The sequence below is a fragment of the Orcinus orca genome, chromosome 16, assembly GCF_937001465.1.
Source record: "Orcinus orca chromosome 16, mOrcOrc1.1, whole genome shotgun sequence".
Classification (NCBI taxonomy): domain Eukaryota; kingdom Metazoa; phylum Chordata; class Mammalia; order Artiodactyla; family Delphinidae; genus Orcinus; species Orcinus orca.
Genome location: NC_064574.1, coordinates 5059531 through 5079773, shown reverse-complemented (window position 1 = coordinate 5079773; position 20243 = coordinate 5059531). Strand labels below are relative to the sequence as shown.

General features: G+C 49.6%; 2 protein-coding genes and 2 long non-coding RNA genes across 13 annotated transcripts in view; 2 read left to right on the top strand and 2 right to left on the bottom strand.

Annotated features, from left to right (window-relative positions):
* LOC101282939 (neuroendocrine secretory protein 55-like) overlaps nucleotides 1–13931 on the top strand; it is a 57007-nt gene extending 43076 nt beyond the window's left edge. The window contains exons 2-3 of the mRNA XM_012537653.3: nucleotides 9453–9525; nucleotides 13479–13931. The gene's annotated coding sequence lies outside the window, so the exon portion shown is untranslated. The remainder of the gene's footprint in view (nucleotides 1–9452; nucleotides 9526–13478) is intronic.
* Nucleotides 1–20243, bottom strand: part of LOC117197655 (uncharacterized) — a 98913-nt gene that overhangs the window by 5480 nt on the left and 73190 nt on the right. The window lies entirely within an intron of this gene.
* LOC101286834 (guanine nucleotide-binding protein G(s) subunit alpha) overlaps nucleotides 1–20243 on the top strand; it is a 103695-nt gene that overhangs the window by 79655 nt on the left and 3797 nt on the right. For 2 of the 10 annotated variants that reach the window (XM_033410282.2, XM_033410281.2), the window contains exons 2-6: nucleotides 9453–9525; nucleotides 12479–12523; nucleotides 16688–16742; nucleotides 16829–16948; nucleotides 18669–18766. In XM_033410282.2, the coding sequence (XP_033266173.1) occupies nucleotides 9453–9525; nucleotides 12479–12523; nucleotides 16688–16742; nucleotides 16829–16948; nucleotides 18669–18766 (391 nt within the window). Of the gene's footprint in view, nucleotides 1–2844; nucleotides 2852–5263; nucleotides 5765–9452; nucleotides 9526–12478; nucleotides 12524–16684; nucleotides 16743–16828; nucleotides 16949–18668; nucleotides 18767–20243 lie in introns of those variants that run through there. The other 8 variants (XM_049699146.1, XM_049699147.1, XM_033410287.2 and 5 more) reach the window with 8 other exon arrangements.
* On the bottom strand, nucleotides 1213–2830 carry LOC125961400 (uncharacterized). Its single transcript, XR_007472083.1, has 2 exons — nucleotides 2509–2830; nucleotides 1213–1840 (listed from the first exon to the last, which is right to left on the bottom strand). It is a non-coding gene; the product is annotated as an uncharacterized LOC125961400 (long non-coding RNA).

Sequence of the window (20243 nt, the reverse complement as noted above, 5' to 3'; positions counted from 1 at the left end):
TTCAGACCCCGGCATGACATGCGAATCCATCCATTGTTGTAAAGTCTGCATTGCTGGAAAGAGCTTTTGCTAGGCCGGCCCTGTGTATAGCGGTGGGACGCCCATCTGTTTTACCAAGTTGTATCGTGAGGTGACCTAGTGCTTTAGGTTACGGTTGTGTTATTATCCCAACTTGCCGGCTTTGGCATGAAGCAAGTCACCTGAACCAGGCATTTTACACCCAGGACATTCTGGCCCTTTGCCCCTCTCTGGAGCTTAAAATTTCCACAACTTCCATCTCTCCCTGAGCCAAAAAAGAGGCCCCTTCCACTGGAAAACTCTAGAGTCTGGACTGTTCCAAGAATTATGCTAATGGATTGCTCACTCGCAAAGCATAAACCAGGCGCTTAAAATGGTAACAACCTATTAAAATAAATTACTAATTCATATGAAAAGGTCACGCATGGTGGCCTCCAAACCTGAAAGCCTTTTTTTTATTATTTTTATTAAAATGTTTAAGGCCCAGGTAGGTCAAATGCTAGACTGAAAACTGTAGACGGTATCAGCTCACCACGCCAATTAAGTAAAAATCTCATCTTTCACTTTGTGTCGGGTGAAAACAGAAAGCTGAACAGACCACAAACGAGCTTGTGTTTCAGAGCTCTCAGTGGCCTTTGCTTACCTGTAAACCCTTGATTCCACCTGCTGTCATTTATTTACAAAGTAAATGCTTTATTTGTCCATCAGTGGTTGGTCATAATAAAATATAGCTGAAACCTACACTTAACACAATTTTTTTTTTCAAGGATGGCCTGCCAGGTTAGAAGTTGAAATGACTGAAGCCAGACCTTGCTTTATTCATTCTAGGACAGTAGTCCCGATTGTGCCTTGCCTGGAATATATGTCAGTATATGACATGGGACAGCTTCAGTCCTTTCAAAGTTCAGGTGTGATATTTATCTAAAAGGGGGGAGATGGTAACCCAACTCAGGGATTTCCAAATAAGGAGCCTTCCTTATATTCATTGTAGTAATGTGTAGCTACTGGCATAAGTATCGAGGTTGTATTGGTTACTATTTTCCTTCTTGCTCTTAAATACGATGTATTTGCGCTTTGCCACACTAGAAGCAGGAAGGAAAGATGCTTTGGAACAAATGGAGCAGAAAATGTCTGGCCTATTCCTCCTCCTTATAAGTCTTCACCAATTTTTAAAAATGACAATCAGTTGATTAATCAAATTCAACCAACAGGTTTTTATTTAAGATATAAAGGTATAAAACTTGGGCCCCGTCTTTAGGTAGTTTCTAATCTAGTTGGTGAATGATTGTGTCATGATCTTTGCAAACAGCCTTACTGTCGAATTTGCTTAGGACAACATTCCCGTCTATAGGGTAAATATTTTTATCGGCTTTTGTTTAGACGAATGGTAGTTCCTTTGAGTTTTTGTCGAAACAAGGTGTATTTTTGTGTAAGAAGGAGAGACCATATCCAGAGTGTGATCAAGACCTGGCTTACTTGGATGTGAGGAGGAAAGGGCAAGCACAGCAACTTTTCTGCAGAGTTCGAGAGAGTCTGAGACCCGCAGTCAGGCGAGGTAGCAGATGTAGATCATGAGGGTCTGGCGTGAAGATTTCGCTTCCTGTTCTTAATTCCAAGTGTTCTCTGCTGGCTTTGAATTGCCCTCCGCTGTCTTTCAGGTCCATAAAGTGAGGCCTTGTAGAAGGGGGGTAGAGGTGTACTGGATGGGGCCAAGAACAGTAATAGCGGACATCTTCATCTGACACAACTTTTCTTACTTTGAGTTGAGCAAACTGAGGAGAAGCGGGGGATTGCAGCAGTCCCGTTGAATGGTTAACAGTGTCTATTTTCAAAGAAAACAACACTCTTTGGACAGTTTACTCAAGGCCTCTGACCAAACCGAACAATCACCCCACCCCCTAGGTATGTTAGCTGTGTTTCCATTTACAAGTAGGCTGCCTCTTCCTTTCTTTCTATCCCCCGAAACATCCAAAGTTTTACTGTTTCGAAGTGAAAGAAAGTTAAAGGCGGGAGAGAGTTCACGACTACTTTATGGATTGGGGTTGACCGGCAGGCAGCCGCGACCCACCAAAGGCAGTTGCCAAGTCTTAGCTTGACGGCTGGGCTACTCTTGACTCACCTGGGCCCAAGGTGGGCCGCACGGACCAAACTTTTATTGACTGAATGAATGAATTGTACCCAAGCAGACACGCGCAGGGCTCAACCAGGAGACTCAACCAAGGTCCCAGGAAAAGTGAGCCGCGGCCGAGTCGTTGAGAACTTGGTGTGACTGCTCTTCACCCACCACGCTGTACCGCATCCTCATATGGAACAGGGCTGGGGTGGGACACTTGAAAGTCTTTAAACAATTCTCAAACAAATTCGTGTTCAATAAACTACTTTTCCGTCTGTTCCAGAGCATCCCCCCGCGGCACCCCGGCCCGGCCTCGTATAACTGGGACGCCCTGGCCCGCCACCTGTCCCGCCCAGGAGGACTCCGGGGGCGCAGACCTCGCGGCCCCGGCCACCACCGCTCGGCTCTCGAGTCGCCGGCGCCTGCTTGCTCTTGCGATGCTCGTTTTTCGCGCTCACATAACACCTCTCATCGGACGACCCGCCGCCGGGCACGCGCCGCCGGGAGGGAGGGGTGGGTGGCGGTCTCCGCGCGCGCTAACCGGGAAGCTGGAGGTAAGGAGGCGCGCAGCAGGGGTAAGCGCCGCCGTCGCACACTTTGCACGCCGCCCAGGGCTACACCACTCACCGAAAATTGGGAGGCAGGTCTGGGAGGCGGGGTCCGGCGCCCACCGCCTTGGGCGCCCCCTCGGCCCCCGCCACCGCGTCCCCCGCGCCCCGCGCCCACTCCCGCGTGGCCCCCGCACCGGCCTGCACCTCCGGGGTGCGCGGCGGCCCGTTTGGGCGCGTCCCCGGCGGGCCGATTTTTCGGCTTCCCCTTCGGTTTATAGGGGCCGCCACAGTGGGTCCGTCCTCTGAAGAGGCTGGGGCGTCATCGGGCTGCTTAGGAGCGCTGCTCTCCGGCGGGGACACTCAGTCGCGTCGGCACCGCGGAGCGGGCTGCGTCAGGTGGCCGGCCCGGCGCGGCTCGCTCGCTGGCTCGCAGGCTCTCTGGCTCCGGGCTGCGGCGCCGCGGCTGGAGCGAACTTCTGTCCCAGCGCGGGGCGGCGGCGGGCGGCCGGCAGGCAGGCAGGCAGGCACTGCCTTGCGTGTGAGTGCACCTCACTCACATGTAAGTCCGGGGGCACCGTGGCCTCCCGCGGAAGTGCGAGTCGCCCGGCGCGGGGAAATAGCCACCGGGGCCGGGACGGGGCAGGGGCGCCCCAGCACTGCCGCCCTGCCCGCGCCTCCCGGGCACCCTCCAATTCTCTCTCTCTTCTCTTTTCTCTTCTCCATTGGCGTACCCAAGAGCCTAACCAAGGAGCGCCTGAGGGTAACAGCAACCTCGTGCCATCGCGCCTCTGCACTTTTCTTTTTTGAGTTGTTTGACGTTTCTTGTTGCTTTTTGATTTCTCGTGTTGTTGAGTGCTTTTTGGTTTGTTCTCGCCCCTTTTTCGTTTGCTCACCCTTTTTTGGCGCTAACTCTTAGGCAGCCAGCCCAGCAGCCCGAACGAAGCCCGGCAGCCGCGCTCCGCGGCCCCGGGGCAGCGCAGCGGGGATCGCAGCCGATTCCCCCGACACGGGGCGCACGGGGTCCGGCCAGCCCGAGGCCGGGGGCAAGCAGGGCGCCCGGGCCAGGCGAGAGCCAGGCACCCCGAGGTGGCCGAGCCACCATGCTGAAGATGGCCATGAAGATCAAAGCTTGGGCGGTGGAGAGCGAGAGGAAGACAGCGTTGGCTGCGGCCGAGGTGGCTGCCGAAGCTGCGGCGGTGGCTGCAGCGCTGGCCGAGCCGCGCGCACCGCGGAAGAAAGGGGACACCGAGAAGCCCCCCAAGAAGCCAGAGCAAGAGGCGTCCTCCGAGAAGTTGCTGACCGAAAAGGAGCGGCGGAAGATCGAGAGGAAGCTACTGGAGCAGAGAAGAAACGAGGAGAAGAAGAAGGAGAAGGAGAGGAAGAAGTTGGAGAAGATGCAGAAGAAGAAGAAGAAGGAGAAGAAGAAGAAGAAGAAGAAGGTGCCAGAAGCCCAGGAGGAGGCCCGAGGCCTGGAGGTCGCCGCCGCTACCGCCGCCGGCGGCGCAGACGAGGGCGCCGCGGAGGGCGCCGACGGGGGCGGCGTGGGCGCCGGCGCCGGGGCCACGAGTAGGATCTGGATCGAGTGGGACACGGACTCGAGCGACGAGGACGACCTGTTCGACGCCTTGCGGGGCTTCAGGGGCGCCGTGTGGGGGTCCGGGCTGCTGAAGATCAGCGCGCTGAGCGCCCACCTGCCGCTCCTGACCTTCCCGGTTCTCTCCGTGCGCAGCCCCGCGTGGGTGCTCGATTTCCTGCTGCAGAAGCGCCCGGAGCAGGGCCGCGGCTGCGGCTTCTTTTTCGGGGCGATCTGCTGCTTCCGAATGTTCCTGGGCTGCGCCTTCTTCTCCTTCGTGGGCGGCCGGGCCAAGCGCAGAGGCCATGGGCGCCCCGGGACCTCGGGTGCCTTCGGCTCGGGCCATGGCGCCCAGCGCCAGGGGCGCGAGGAGCGGCTCATCTAGTCAGACCCCCGCCCCCTCCCCGCCACCAGACACCACCATCGTTGTGTAGTGTGGAGTTTTATTGAGTATTTGTGTGTGTGTGTTTGGACACATTTTCCTTTTCGGTTGCTCTGTCCTTTGGTTCGTGCTCGCCTCGCTTCTTCCACACTCCCTGCTCTCTAGCTCTCTCTGTCTCTCTCTTCTTTTCGAAAAATTTCCTAAGTCCGGGCTCTGGCTCGCGCTCCCTCCCCTTCCGCCCACCCCGGCCCCTCGGCGGCGCCCGCGGGAGGGGGGAGGGGGCTCGGCCTCGGGGGCCGCTTGGGCGACGCGGCCCGGGGGGTGGAGCGTTGGCGTCGTGCGAGGGGTCGTCACCGGCTCGGAGACGCCCCCTCTCCCCCCGTGGCCGGCCCCGCTTGGGGCCCGAGCCAGGGGGGCGAGGGGGCGTCTCCCAGGCCCGTCCCGTCCCGGGCGCGGGCAGAGGGACCCCCTCCCCGGGTACCCGGGGGGGGGGCGCCTCCCTCCACCAGCTCCCGCCCTCCCCGCCGCCGCGGCCGCTCCTCATCCCTCCTCCTCCTCCTCCTCCTTCCACCCCCCTCGCCGCCGCCGCCTCCTCCTCCCCCCGCCTCCCCCCGCCCGCCGCGGAGCTTTGGGTCGGGGCGGCGGCGGGGCCCCGGCCGAGGCAATAAGAGCGGCGGCGGCGGCAGCGGCGGCAGCAGCTCCCGCAGCTCCTGCTCTGGTCCGCCTCGGTCCGCGGCGGCCATCAGACCCCTCGGCTTCGGCTCGAGGGGCCGGGAGCCGCGCGCTCGGCTCGGTCAGACCGACACCACCCCCCCCGCGCGGTCCGCAGTCCGCCCCGCGCGCTCCTCCCCGAGGAGCCGAGCCCGCGCCCGGCCCGCCCGCCCGGCTGCCCCGGCCCTCTCCGCCCGCGTGAGGCCGCCCGCGCCCGGCCCCGCCGCCGCCGCCGCCGCCGCAGCCCGGCCGCGCCCCGCGCCCCGCCGCCGCCGCCATGGGCTGCCTCGGAAACAGTAAGACCGAGGACCAGCGCAACGAGGAGAAGGCGCAGCGCGAGGCCAACAAAAAGATCGAGAAGCAGCTGCAGAAGGACAAGCAGGTCTACCGGGCCACGCACCGCCTGCTGCTGCTGGGTAAGGGCGGGGCGGGGGGCGCCGGTCCCGGCCCGGCCCGGGGGCCCCTCGGGGCGCCCCGCAGGCCGCGCGCGCCGAGCCCGCCCCCCGCCCCGGGCGCGCGCTCCCGAGCCCGCCGCCCGCCCGCGGGCTCAGTCTCTCGGGGGCGAGGCCGGAAGGGGGACCCCGGGGCGCCATTCGGCCGGGCGGGGGCCCAAAATGGGTCCGGGGGCCGTGGCGACGCGGGCGCGGGTCCCCCTCCCCTGGCCGCTCGCTCTCTGTCTCTCTCTCGCCCTCCCCCTCGCTCTTCTTTCTCTCTTTTTCCGCGAGGCCTACACAACGCCAGGGGTTCGGGTGCGTGTTGGGGAGGGGGAGGGGGAGTCCCACAGGGCTCGGGAGACTGCGACAAAAAGAGGGTTTCGGGGACAGGAAATGGGGTGGCGGGCCGAGGGAGGGGGACCCGCCTCCGTTGGGTGTGTGATTTGTTGGGAGAGGGAAGGGGAGAAAGCGAGAGGGGCCGGCGGAGAAGGGGGTGACGCGGGGGGGGGCGCCGCGGTGGCGGAGGGGGCCTCGTCGAGGGGAGAGGTTCGGCGGGAGAAGTGGCTGAGGAGAGTGGGGGCGGGTGACATCAGCCCCTCGGAAGGGCTCGGAGTGGTAAAGGTGGTGCAGCGAGGGGGAGGGGGCGCGGGCGAGTCGTGGCGCCGGAGTGGGGGGGCGGGCGGAGGAGGGAGCGCGGCGGCCGCTGGGCGCGACTTGGTGCGTTGCGGGCAGGACACACTGTGTGCGCGGAGCAGACGTGTCCCGGGCCGGGCCGGGCCGTGGAAGGAAGAGAAGGAGAATCGAATAAAATAAGGCCGAAAAAAAAAAAAAAATGGAGTTAGTACTCTAAGTGCCCAGTGAAGCCAAATGACACGTCATTTTACAGTATGACCTTTTTTCCCCTTCCAGATATGCAGGCTCTTTGAAAAGCAAAGAAGAGAATTAACTGTAGCAGCTGCCGCCCCCCCAAACCATTAACACACACACACACACGTTCCTGTTAGTCGGCCACATTGAGAGTGCTTTGTGAAAAAAATGGAAAGAAAAAAAAAAAAAAGACATGCACAGATCAGAACTGGAAAATGACATTTGTCTGTAAATGGCTTCTTGGTCTGGAAATGGCGTGGTTTTTTTTGTCCTTTTCAAGGTGGGAGGGGGATTGAGAATGCTTTAAGGAAAAGACTTTTTTTCCAGGTGGAAGGGGATAAGACTACGTTAGTTGTTTGTCAAGTGACATTTGGTTGTTTGGTTTGGGGTTTTCTCTTTTGATTGCGGTTTTTCCTCTTTGGCCAAAAAAAAAAAAAAAAAACGCGGGTGGGGGTGTGTGTGAACTCTAAGGAGATGGCCTTTTCCCCTTTTGTCTTAAAGGTGCTGCTTTGGGAAAATAAATCAAACAAAAGCATAAAAGAAATTGTTGAAATAACCAGAAGAATTACACAAGCATTAATTAGTATGGAAGTTTTCCACTTCCTTAGTAATTTGGCTATCTGAGTTAATTTGTGAATTTGCTAGGTTAAGACCTAGTTCATGGTCACATATCAACAGAACAGCTTGATTATGAAGAATAAAATGTAAAGGGCTGTTTTTTCTTTGTGGTGGCGTCTGCTTTGCTTTTTTTTTTGGATGGGTCACGTCTTTGTTCTCCTGGGTCCAGATTTATGTAAAGCAGAAAATTATTAAGTGAAAATAAGTCCCTTTGGTGTGTGTTTATGCATTTGCAATTACAGTAATTAAATGGTACGTATGTTGAGGTGTCGTCAAAAACTTACAAAGGTGGAACTATGCTATGTGAATATTAATGTGCCATGTAATTTGATTTCAAAGTATAAGCCTAGAAAAGTCTAGAATCTTCCCTAGGAACACTCCTGCTATCTGAATACTAATTTAAAACAAGTGTGATGTTAATGGTACCTTAAATTTCTAACAGCCTTGCACGGACATCACAAAGTCTTCACTTGAGACTGTTGCTCTGAACACACCTGGCATCACTGGGCTAACCTTTCCCAGGTGTCTTAGCCCTATTACCATAATTTATTGAAGGCTCTGGCATATGGGGGTCTGCAGCCCAAGGCAGTGCCACACATTTTGCATCTTTAAATCGTGATTCTCACCAAATGATGCCCCCCCACGCAAAAGAGGAAAAGTAGTGATGCCCAGAATCCTTTTTTAATTTAATGATATGAAATCTGAGTGAATTACAGTATCACAAAAGATCTGGCAGTAATTTTTCAGTCCGATTCTCCAATTTCCTAAATGTGGAAACTGAGGCACGGACCTGTTTGTGCCCTAAAGAGAGGTGATACACACTTTAACACGAGAGTGTTGGAGATTCTGATTAAGACTATGTAGTCTCTTCATGGAATCTCTTAATCGTACCTTTAATATTTTAATTTATGAGAGTTAGGCTCATTAAGATAGAATGTTTGCTTTGAAATCAATGTTTCTGTGGAAACTGATTTTAACTTTTTACAGATATTGATTACAGCCTTGTGAGAAGGCAAGAGAAGGAGGAATGCTTTGCTCTCTGGGCAGTAAAACAAAACAATTAATAAAATTAAAAGTGAAAAAGAGGACTAAAAAACCAAACAGGTTTGTGCTTGAGGACAGAAATTGTCCCCTCAGGGTTAGTTGCTGGAGAGAGTATCCATTTGCAAAAACAGAAAATGAGAAACTAGCAATCCTCCTTCTAGCTTGGTGGAACTGTGTTTTTTCCATAAAATATATGTTTTTACAAATGAAAGGTGGTTTAAAATGGGGGCATGTGCCCCTTCTAAGCTCTGTTCGTTGGGAAGGGCTTGGAATCTTTGAAAATTCAGTGGTTACCAGGAATATTTTCCCTTCTGATTAAAGTCCTGCCCTTTTAACATGCTAATAGGGTAGTTCTCAAGCCCTGTATTTAATATTTAAATGTGTTTTTCGAGAAGGTGACAGCAAATCAATGGTGTCCCCCCCACCATGGTTGTTGTATCCAGAGTTTATCTTTAGAAAAACAAAGTTAGCAGGAAAAGGGGGAGGGGTGTGGAGAAGTGGATAAAATGTAATAGTATGGGGCTTAGGGGTTGATTTTTAAGTAGCCCGGGGGGCGAGAACCCTGCAGAGAAGGCAGCAGCCTTGAGAAAATGTTGAAGAGGCAGTCGCTGCGTCAGTACGTGATCTGGGGGCGCCTGCAGGGCCGGGGCATTGTTTTGTGAATACTGGGGTATTTTAACCATGAAACATCTGACGAGCAGTGAACTATGTGGCCGTATACATTAATGTGTACATTTTTACCAGTGAACGCTCATAGTTCAAACATCCAGTTTCATGGCTTTAACAGCAATTTTCTTGACCCCCCCTCCCATGACAGAATTGCGTCATTCTTTCTTTGCCCACCCCACAAATTTTAAGGCAACCAAAAGGAAAAATAAAAAGAAGAAAACAAAACACCTAAACAAACCAAAACCTTTCATTCTTGTTTGTTGTTCTGACGGTGGAATACTGCAGGTACACACAAAGTTGGATGTTTATTTCATTTTCACTGCGTCGAAATGTCAAGGAAAATTGCAAGTCTCTTGTTTGTTTTTTGTGTGTTGCTTCTATGGAGAAAACGGCAGTCCTCTTTCTCTCTCCTCCCTGCCCAAAGTGTGTAAAATGCCTCCCTCTTAACCTGAGACTTACTTTCATTTTCTAGGTGCTGGAGAATCTGGTAAAAGCACCATCGTGAAGCAAATGAGGATCCTGCATGTTAATGGGTTTAATGGAGAGTAAGTGTCAAATCTGTGGCAAGGGCACAGGCAGAGTAGCACATTGGATGCTAACCTTTAGGAAGTTCAGGTAGCTTTTGGGGGCTGGGCAACGTCCGCTTGAATTTTTTCAGCCTACATGTTAGAAAATCCAGGGAAGAGCTCTTTAGGGGTTGTTCTCCTCTCCCTCCTTTTACTCTTTGGTGCAGCAACGAGACAGTAATAATAATAAAGCCCCAGTGTTGGCCCTGTGACGGGTCTGCGGCAGATTTTGGTGTAGTGGGTCTCAGACATAGCTGACTCTGGCCGTGGCCACCCTTTTGCCTGGTGACGCTGACCACTGCAGAGACGCCCCCCGCCCCCAGGCACATTTCAGCGCAATGCACCAGTGCAGGATGTTGTAAACTACTAGGGAAACATGGTTTCAATAATATTCTCACATAGAACTAAGTTGGAAGAGTCAGCCCTTGTTCATAATTCCTCATTCCCCACCCCTCACCCCCTTTGGAATTATCATGGGTAGATCATTGTTTCCCTTTTTAAAAATCGATGGTCTTGCCTAAAGAAAAGAAAAAGGAGACGTTTAAATGATGGAAAGGCTGGGAGTTGGGCACTTCCGGCCAGACCAAGAGGTACTTTTGCCTTTGAAAAGTCCTTCAGGGCATTTTGCTATAGGACAATGTGACAATACCGCAGTGAGAATAAAGATGAAACGAGAGAGTGCCTATATCAGGGATGTAAAAGACGGGCATGGCGTTCTACTTGCCAGGAAGGATGCAAATAAGGGGCACAAGTCTCCCCAGACCCAGCCTCTGTTTTCACGGGGGTGAGAGCAGTTAACCTCACTAGATTACAAACACCTGAAGCCACTAGTCTGCAGTTAGTAGTTGGTTAGCAATCCTATTCCCTTTCTTAAACCTGGATTCAGTTGAAAGTTGCCTTCCCCCTTGGTTTCAAAAGGGAAGATTGAGTCAAAGGGGCATAGTTTAATTCAGTTGTGCACCCAGAACAAACCAGTTAAAAAAAAAAGTTACTGTCGCCTACTAAGGGCGGGGCGGGGGGGGGGTACATGACAAAGATGAATTTTATCACCTTTCAGAGGTAAAAGAGCTGAGCTGAAGGCAGTTTATGGAAAACAGGCTCTTTATGGAAAATTCTAGAATTTCTTAGACCAAATAAGGGGGGGTGGAGAAAAGGATGACATCACCCATACAAATGGACATTTTAGTTTAGGATGCTTTAAGCTTTAAAATTCAGAGGGATGGACTATTAATTTTATGAATGGCTCCTGATGAGTTACCGATACGCACATACATGCTGTTAATTAGCCAATTGACTTGTCACAAACCAGTTCTGAAATTCTTAATTTCTAAAGCCTTGCCACCAGAGTTGCCATCCGTCAATTAAAACAAAAAACCTGAAATAGGCTCCTTGCTATGATTTTGTAATCTAAAGAAAAATCTTGCATAATTTTCCCCCCTGCAACTTGCTGGGGAGAGCTTCTTCATGAGGCTAGTTAAGCAAAAATAATTTGACCATGTACCCTCTAGATAAATATTTTGATTAAAACTGGACATGGCTCGAATTTTTTAAAAGGATGCAGCAGCCACTGTTTACCTTAGCTCGAGTCCAATAGAAGATAGGACATCCTTGACATAATTCACTTAAAGTTTTATTACTCTGCAGATTGCCCTAAAATTTTTTAATTTTTAGGGAAAGGATTCTCCTCCCTAAGTGAGCCCGTTTGTAATGCAGACGAGGCATTTAAACCAGAACTTCTCTTTTCTATTTTTTCAAAAGAGGAAGCGCCATTCCCAGTTTGCCTGCTTTGTAGAGGAAGCCATAGGTAATCTCCGAGGATGGTAAATTTAGCCCGTGAAAGTGACATAACAGGGGAATTCTTTACGTGAGTTTAGAAACCTTATTTTTATCTTGTCCAACTGAGCCTCCTTTTTTCTTTTTCCTCGCTGTGGTATTGCAACAAAAGCGGTTTCCTTCTCCACTAGGAATTCCCTGTGAAGTGGGGACATCCGTCCACGAAAGGGTGTTTTGTGTGGTGCAGGGTCTCTCCCTCCTTCCTCCATAAATGTGCGCTTTGTCAGGGCTGGGCTGAGCTATTACATTTGCCTTAACTGTCCGCAGACTGCTGTGCCAAGTACATCTGCAGAGTAACATGTCATTAATCTGACCTTCAGAAATACAGAGGTCAAATGCGGATTTTCCTAACTCAACGCTAACTCTCTATCTTACATTAAAAAAAAAAAAAAGTGCCGTTAACACTGGTTGAGCTAATAAGCTAATCAAGTACAAACCCACGTAGACAGCTTAAGCCATCTTGCCCGTCCCACCTTCGAGGAGGATTTCCTACCATTCATGAAGATTGGGTTTTGGGGGGTGGGGAGGGTTGGTGGTAGTGGGTGGGTTTTATTCTTTTTATTTTTTGTTGCCTTATGGTCCAGGCACACTTTTAATTGATGACAGTTTATGGGGAGCAATTACATAGAAATAACATAGGTAGTTTCCCGACTACAAAAAGGGAGGAAATTAATATTGGCACCAGGAAATCGTGGGCCAAAAGCACCCATGTCTGTGTTCAGATGCAACATGGTGAAGATTGAGGTCTGGGACAATCAGGGGCCGTATGCGCTGCTGTATTCTCCAAAGAATTGTGAGATAAATCACTGCTTTAGCTCCCTGATGCACGTACGTTTAGTGAAAGCACAAGAAAATATCCGTCTCTTCTGTACCCGACGGGAGTCCCCAGAGGACTCTGCTAATACTGCAGCGAAGGTGTGGAATTCTTCCCTCTACGGCCTGCAGTCTCAGTAGACATTCCAATTTAGCCAGAAAGGCGACCTAAGAATTAACGGGAGGATGGTGGCCATTTGTTTAGGAATGTAGAGAGGCTGTGTGGGGTTTTTGTGAAATTGCGGTGCCTTGCAGATTAGGTGAGCTTTCAATCTCTCTTTAAAAGGGGCGGCGAAGAGGACCCGCAGGCTGCAAGGAGCAACAGCGATGGGTAGGCACATTCAAAAACAGAGAAACTTCTTCACACGCACATTTGACACACACGAGGGTCATACTGGGAAACTGAGGGCACAGAGACCCGGGAAGAAAACCAAAATCATTTAAGGGCCATCAGCCATCTTGGTGTATGTCTGCAAACAGCATCATTTCTTAACATTTCAGAGCAAGTGAAGTGCAAAACAATTTTTTTTGGCCAACCTTAAAGTATAATTAGAGCCAGCTGGGGGGAGGCTATAGATTTCAACTTTAGACGATCAGTTTAGGGTTTCTCTACAATTGATGTTTTTCCATATGGTTTCTATCCTCCCCCCAACCCCCCAGCTCACCATCTGAATTGGCTACTTGCTTTTAAAACTGGCTACTTGTTTTTAAAACTACTAAATTCCATCTACCCAGTGGTTGGTCTGATTTTAAAATTTCAGACCTCGGGCGGGGCGGGGGGGATTTTTTTTTTTACCTCTATTAAAATATGTGGTGCCACACTGTCCTTAATTTTGGGAAAACAGAATGCCGAGGAGGAGGGGAGGTCATTGTTGAGAATGATCTCGAAAAGCCTCTGGTCTTTTTAAAATTGTCAACTTTATTTTAACCCAAGGCACTTTATGTTAGCTAGTGGACAGGAAATTAATGATGGCCTCCATCTTTTTCCATTCATTATCAAATTATTTTTTTCTTCACTTCCTGCATCCGCACTGCCCATCACGCCCGTGCGCGCGCGCACACGCACACGCACACACACGCATGCCAGGTAACCCTCTGAGCACTGCTTTGCTTATTCAGCTTGCAGTGGGGGAGCAGCTATTTCTCCTGAGAACATGCAGAGCCGACTGACCTAGCCTAGGGCATCTCAAAGAAATAGCTTCTGTGGCCTGGGAGGGGAGGGGCAAAGGATACTGGGGGGTCGGGACTAAGTAACTGACACATGTTTGTTCATCTGTTTTTTTTAGACAACATTACCCCTAGATGATGGCTTCAGTGTCTCATCTTCCCGGCTATGTCCTATCACACTTTGCATGCTGGAATTGCCCGTCTTAGGAACTTCTAATAAGAATACTATTCTGTTGGGGAGGGGGGAGGGGGCCCTACCACCTAACCTCTAAAGATAACAACAAAAAAAAAAAAACCAAAAAAAAAAAAAATCCCTAATTGACAAAAATGTAGTGTATCAACTATCCAAGGCATCTACATAAAAAGTGATTGACAGTTTACTGTACCAAAAGTCGGCATTTGAGAGCTACGACACATCTTTACTGAGCCACCTACTGTGTACTAGATGCTATGCTAGACCCCTGAACCCTTCTAATACCTACTAACAGCCTGCTCTTCTGTGACTCTGTTCTACAAGTAGAAATAAGTATTAACATATGTGATAAATAAAAGTTATCTGCATGTCTCAGCAATCCCTGTATCTTGTGTCTGTCTTCTGTCTTTTCCCACCAAAGGGAAAAAAGAAAGGCATAAAGATAAAAAAAGGTATAGAACTTAGTATGACATAGCCTTCCCCTAATACTTAGCTGAAGGGGGGGAGCGGGGTGGGCAGCTCTTAGAATTCAAACCTAGCATAGAAAGCAGCCCTGATCTGCTTTATACGTGGGGGGGGGGGGGGAGAAGCTACAATATCCTATAAGTACTTCCAGCCCCCATTTTTCAGTCCATCAGAATTCTAGCAATTGATATACAATTTGGCTTTGTTAAGTAGTTTAGAGACATCTGAGGAATTTTCTCCAAATGTCACAATCAACATTAAGGTCATTAAGCGATAGTAAAAATTATGATAAACCTGCCAGCCCCCAGAATCATAGCTCCATCTACAGAGTAACTGCTTCAATGGAGGAATTTTTATGTTTTAGTATTACATGCCCGAATTAGATTTTAGATTTCTATTTTAGCTGTTTTATACTTGATATACTCCCACACCTATTCACATACGTAGATGAATACTGAACACGTTCTCAGAATATCCGTATTTAAGACTGGAAGTTTTCCAATTATCATACTACTACTTAGACCAAAATACCAAACTGAATGAAAGAATCAGGTTTCTGGAAATAACTTTGCTCTTGCTCTTTGTTCATTTGGGTATTAAATACCCGGACATATCTAATTTTAACTCTGGTGGGACCATAAAAACAGGTTAAAGGCTCTCAGTACCATGAAAGTGGAGCTTGTATCTAATGAATGGGAATGGATTTGTCCTATGGGGTTTTGACTTTGAATTCCTGGGTGAACGTTAGGGACAAACACGTGTCCTTTTAAAACTCCAACGTCTTAAATACCTGATTCAGACTGTAGCACCAAGTCTGGACACGATTAGTAATTTTCAGAAACGTACGAAGCAGAATAGCCCCACAGAGGGGTCGGGACACTCGCCCTTTAAGCCTAGGGTCGTTGCGTTAAGAGTCTGGGGGCTTGGGGCACGGATCCCACTCTCCTGGTTGGCAGCACAGCTTTCATATCCGTGCCTGGAGTTCTCCCGACCATGAGGGGGTTCCTGGTACCATCTGTCGCCCCACACCCTCAGCCCCTGATGAGCACAGCACCTCTAAACCAGCTCCTGATTCCGGTGTGAGAGGGGCGGGGTCTCAAAGGCTAGTTTGCCCCTGGGGTAGGGATGAAATGCGATGAGATCATTCAGAAAACGAGGGCCCACCCCTCAAACGAATATGCAAGGAAAGGCCAGGTTCTCGAGGGGGCGGGGCTCTTGCAGGAGAGCACGTGACATCCCCCATCCCCCACCGCTGTGGTCCCCCGACCCGAGAGCCGCCTCCCCACGTCACATGCTGACCTCCCCCCTGGGCTGCACTTTGCTGTTACCCGCCCCCAGTCCCCCCCCCCACCCCGCGTGTCCTCCGCATTAATGTCCTGTCGTGTTCTGCCTTGAGGGGCTACGTGCTTAATTTCTACCTCCATCCCACGACTCTTGGGCAATTAACCCCGTGAATACGTCAAAAATTGGGACTCTCTCTAAAGACATTTCTTTAAAAATCCCGGCAAGAAGAACGTAAACTCTGTCTCCCCCTCTGTCGTCCTGCCTCTGTCACTCAGACCCTCCCTCCCTCAGCCTCAGTTCCCTCCTCTGTGAGGACAGCACCTTAGGTCCTCGTGACGGTGCTGTCACGTCCCAGGGCCCAATACGCAGTAGGTGTGTCATGGCTGTGGGTTCAGTACCCCATCCCACCCCCCAAACCAAGAGATGACGCCTGGGCAGTAGAGTGGCAAGATTTACACCCTGAGCAAGAGGTCCTTAACCCCTAAAAACACAAATCCGAGAATGTTCCCTGGCTGTGCCTGTGATGAAGGACAGTGTCTGAAAGACACAGGGGGACAAACAACGTCAGGGGACCACAGAGCCAAAGGGCGTGGCCTTTATCTGTGGTCCCAGGGACCCTGAATGTAGATGGTTCCACATCTACACACAGGCCGTCCCAGGTGCCCAAGTTAATAAGCAACAAACGCTAACCTCTACTTAACGGAGGGACAAGAGCCACACCGCCTCCCTCCCCTCCCCCCAATAAACCCCAGATCATAAAGCCTTCCGGGGGCAGAATGTTATTTTACCTTATTCACATCGAGGGATCGATCTATATTAACATCATCAACTAGGAATGTCATCCACTGCTGCTGGCTGCAGTGACTATTGAAATAAACAAAAATAAATAGGGCCCCAAAGCCCTCAAATCTGTAATTAACACCACCACCTGCATTTCATCCACTGGTTGTCCGTGTGCTAATCCAGTGACTGAGGAAGCCCCAAGGCACACCTTGAACTTTTCCCCCTCCCAACCCCACCCCCAAAGCAGGGATGCTAGCAAGGGCCAGTAGGAACCTTTTCGGAAGTGCTGGTGTGCGGTGTGGGCCTCAAGAAAATGGAAGCACCCCTGAATAGTGAGGAGCCAGCCCCCACTTCTGGTACAGTAGCCTTGATCCTTATCTAGATGCCGACTTGGTAATCTGCCCCAATTGGGCGTGTCCTCAGGACACAGTCTGGGAGGTTATCATTTGAAACCACCTTTATTCTCCAACCTCTGCACCGATCTGAACCCACCACTCCTTCAAGAACAGAATACTATTTTGGTTGGAAAATCGTGATTGAAGCGACACTGTGAGTCAGCGTGATGCAATATGATTTTTTTTTTCCTTTTCAATCCCACTGTAGTGAGAAGGCAACCAAAGTGCAGGACATCAAAAACAACCTGAAAGAGGCCATTGAAGTACGTGCCTGGTCCTTTTTGTCATTCTTTTAGCCTCCCTGTCAGACAGCGCTGTTCCCCTGACCGCTTTGCTCCGTCATTTTCAGACCATCGTGGCCGCCATGAGCAACCTGGTGCCCCCTGTGGAGCTGGCCAACCCCGAGAACCAGTTCAGAGTGGACTACATTCTGAGCGTGATGAACGTGCCAGACTTTGACTTCCCTCCCGTAAGCTAAGCCCGTGCCCCTTCCCACCCCACACACCCCCTGGGCTGTCCCCCGCACAGGCACGCTGCCAGCAAAACCCATTTCTGTGATATTGATAGGAAAAATCATCGTTAGAGCTTTGGTCAAGATGGATGAGCGACTTTCTGTCGCCCCTCGTGAGTCTTGGCTCGCCCGTCCCCACAAGTAAACATCACAGTTCAGTACTACAGCTCTCGCTGTATTAGATTGTAAATCTTTATGAGAAAAAGTCCTGAGTTGTGGCAGCCTTAATTATTCCCTTATACACATCTTGTGACAAACTGTTACGTATGACACACAAATGCTAATTGTCTGGCTAATCGAAGATATCCTAAGATACAAGGAATGCAGAAATGAGGAGCCAGCTCTGAGTTTTATAAACGGAAGGTCTTCTCATTTGAAACAATTTGCCATTTAACCTTTATTAAGGTTTTTCTAAAGTCAGTCCTTGTCTTGGGGCAAATGAAGTCTTTTCCCATTATTCAGAAAAAGGAAAGAAAAGACCTTCACCTAAATAAATCATAACCCAGGCACTGTCCTCTATGCACCCTGGCTGGCGTGGACACTGCTTACAAAGATTTGTCTGCTCCATAAAGAACTATTTTTAGGGAACACAAGATTGCCTGTGGCCCGAGCATATATGTTTTGACCCCTTTGTGGGGGAAGAATAGTTTATAAGAGGGGAACAGGAAACAAGATGGAAAGATGGGCAAGTTTATAAGGCCCAGAAGGAAAAGACTTGTCTACAGCAAAAACAATGACTTATTGTTGCCTTTTGTCAGGCTTTCGTGGGAATTTGTGTTTGTGTATTTTAAATGGGTTTGGCTGCAAACTTCTCCTAGCAAGGAAGCAGTATTAGTAAGTACGGCTAGGTAAATTCTTTTAAATGGAAAAGAAGTCGAGCAGTAAACACAGCACACATAATGCCAGACACAGACTCTTTCATGAGACGTGATTCTGTGTTTCTAATAGGAGAAAAAAGGCAGCCCGTTAAAAATACACCAGGACGGTGACCTCCTAAGAGGGTCTTCTGTTAGCTGAACTTCACGTTCCTGCCTACTTTTGACCCTTTTCTTGCTGCATTCACATTGCAGAAGAACCTCCTCTTTCCTTGTAAGGGACGAATTGCCCCGATACAATTAAAAATGTTATTCTGTTCAAATGAAATGTGAATCATGACCTGCTGCAGTTTAAAACCACGCCGAGGTCACTTGCTCGTTTGATCGACAGGCATTGATGGACAAGGTCGGATTTGCCAGCAAGTCCCAACCATAATATTTTTTTTCTAAAATTCAAATTTTCCTGGAAGGAAAATTTCGATCCCACCACATCTTCACAAATGAAAACGTCTTGTTTCCACGACATGGAATCATACATTGGCGGCGCCTCCTAATGAGTTTTTAGTTCTCCTAGATGAGCCGTTGGGTGAACAAACTTATTCAGTAGTCTACTCTGGCCCCGCCCCCCACTCCAAAAAATATAGGCTGAAAACTACCCAAGAACAGTAATTCGCAATAAGAGGACAGCTGGATTCAATTTCTGAATACGTTTAGCACACTGAAGGTCTTTATGAACGCCCATTCCTTCGTTCGCCCCGAAATTGGGAATAATCACGCCCAGGGTTGGTGGCAGAGTGAACTCCGGTCTCATTGACTTGGAGCAGCTCCCGCGTCTAAACCTTCCCTCTCGTGTTCACTTTCAGGAATTCTACGAGCACGCCAAGGCTCTGTGGGAGGACGAGGGGGTGCGTGCCTGCTACGAGCGCTCCAACGAGTACCAGCTCATCGACTGCGCCCAGTAGTGAGTAACCCCGTCTCCACATCCGCATGTGAGATAGGCACACACGGGCGCACGGAGAGAACCTTACAAACCTCGACTCCCACTTTTCAAGTTACTTGTAAATGAGTTCTTTTCATAGAAGCCAGCCAGTTATTCCCACCTGCGGTTAGAAAGTTCTAGTCTGATTCATTTGTTTTATAAAGCCCTTAATTGCACTTTTTAGTGCGGTGACATTATTTTTATACAAACAATTAATGCCTGTTAGAGCAAAATGATAATTACCTGCAATAAAGTGACATTCATAATTAATGAGCTTGAAGTAATTAATTGAATTGACCTCCAAGCGTTCAGGGAGATAGGGCAGCGCTCACACTTTCCATCAGGTAGAAATATTCTATTTTATTGCTGTAATGTAAAAACCTGACAAAGAGGAACAGTGAGGACAAAAATATGCCTCCTCCTCCTGGGTGACTGATAAGTTGCTTTGCTATTTCTGCTATCAGGTAGGTGACTACAGTAGCTGCCAGAGTGCCATGTTTCTGGTTCATCTAGAGTCGGGGACTGTGTTGAATTCCATTTCCTATCCTTATTTATTCATTCACACTGGGCCTTAATTCAAGGATGCTCCCCCCATGGGGTCCTTGCTCTGTCCTTTCATGGGCTGCCTTCCAGTGGATGTGATAACACAGCTGGAAAGTTGCCTTTTAAATAGTTTATGACCCTCCTTATCCTGTACATAACATAGCAAATATGTGAGGTTCAGAGCCATCAAAAATATTTTAAAGGTGTCGTTTGTTTGCTGACGTTGCACAAATGTACTAAGTGGGCTCAGTTATCATTTTCTCAAGTTGGATTGTCTTTTATGACCGGGGGAAGGGCAAGAGAGATTTGTGATGTTTTAGCCTCTCTCATGTAAGTAACTGAAACTCACAAACAATTTTGCTATTGAAAATATTAAGTAACCAGGACCAAGGTACCCCGGCTGGCTCAGAACAAGCTAAAATCGCATGACGTAGGAGCCCCACGCCGGAGGACCTTATTGTGAAAACCACTCGAATAAACGGGAGGGAGGAAGAGGTGACAGCGCTCAAACAGCAAACGCAAAGCAAGCTCCCCAGAATCCTGTTAGAGACACATCACACAAGCTGATGTTAGGGGCTGTGAAACCTATCAATTTAGCTTTCCCTGGCCCTGCTTTTCCATCGAAAATGCATTTGATTCTTTTCAGTTGTCACACCTGTAGCTATTTTGTGATTTTTTTTTTTTTTTTTTTTTTTTTTTTTAATATACAAGCAAATCTGTATATTTTTTCAAGGAGCAGAAAAACAGTCCATCTGGGCCGGTCCCTGTGACCCTCCCACCCCCACCCGTTCTTCAACAAAGCCCCTGATTTTCTCAAAAGTTTGAGCTTAAAGCTGGAAGTGCTAATTATAGTAACGCAAAACAAATGGAAATCCTGGAATTGTTTGCCTTTTGTATTTTGGATCCAAGTCAGAAG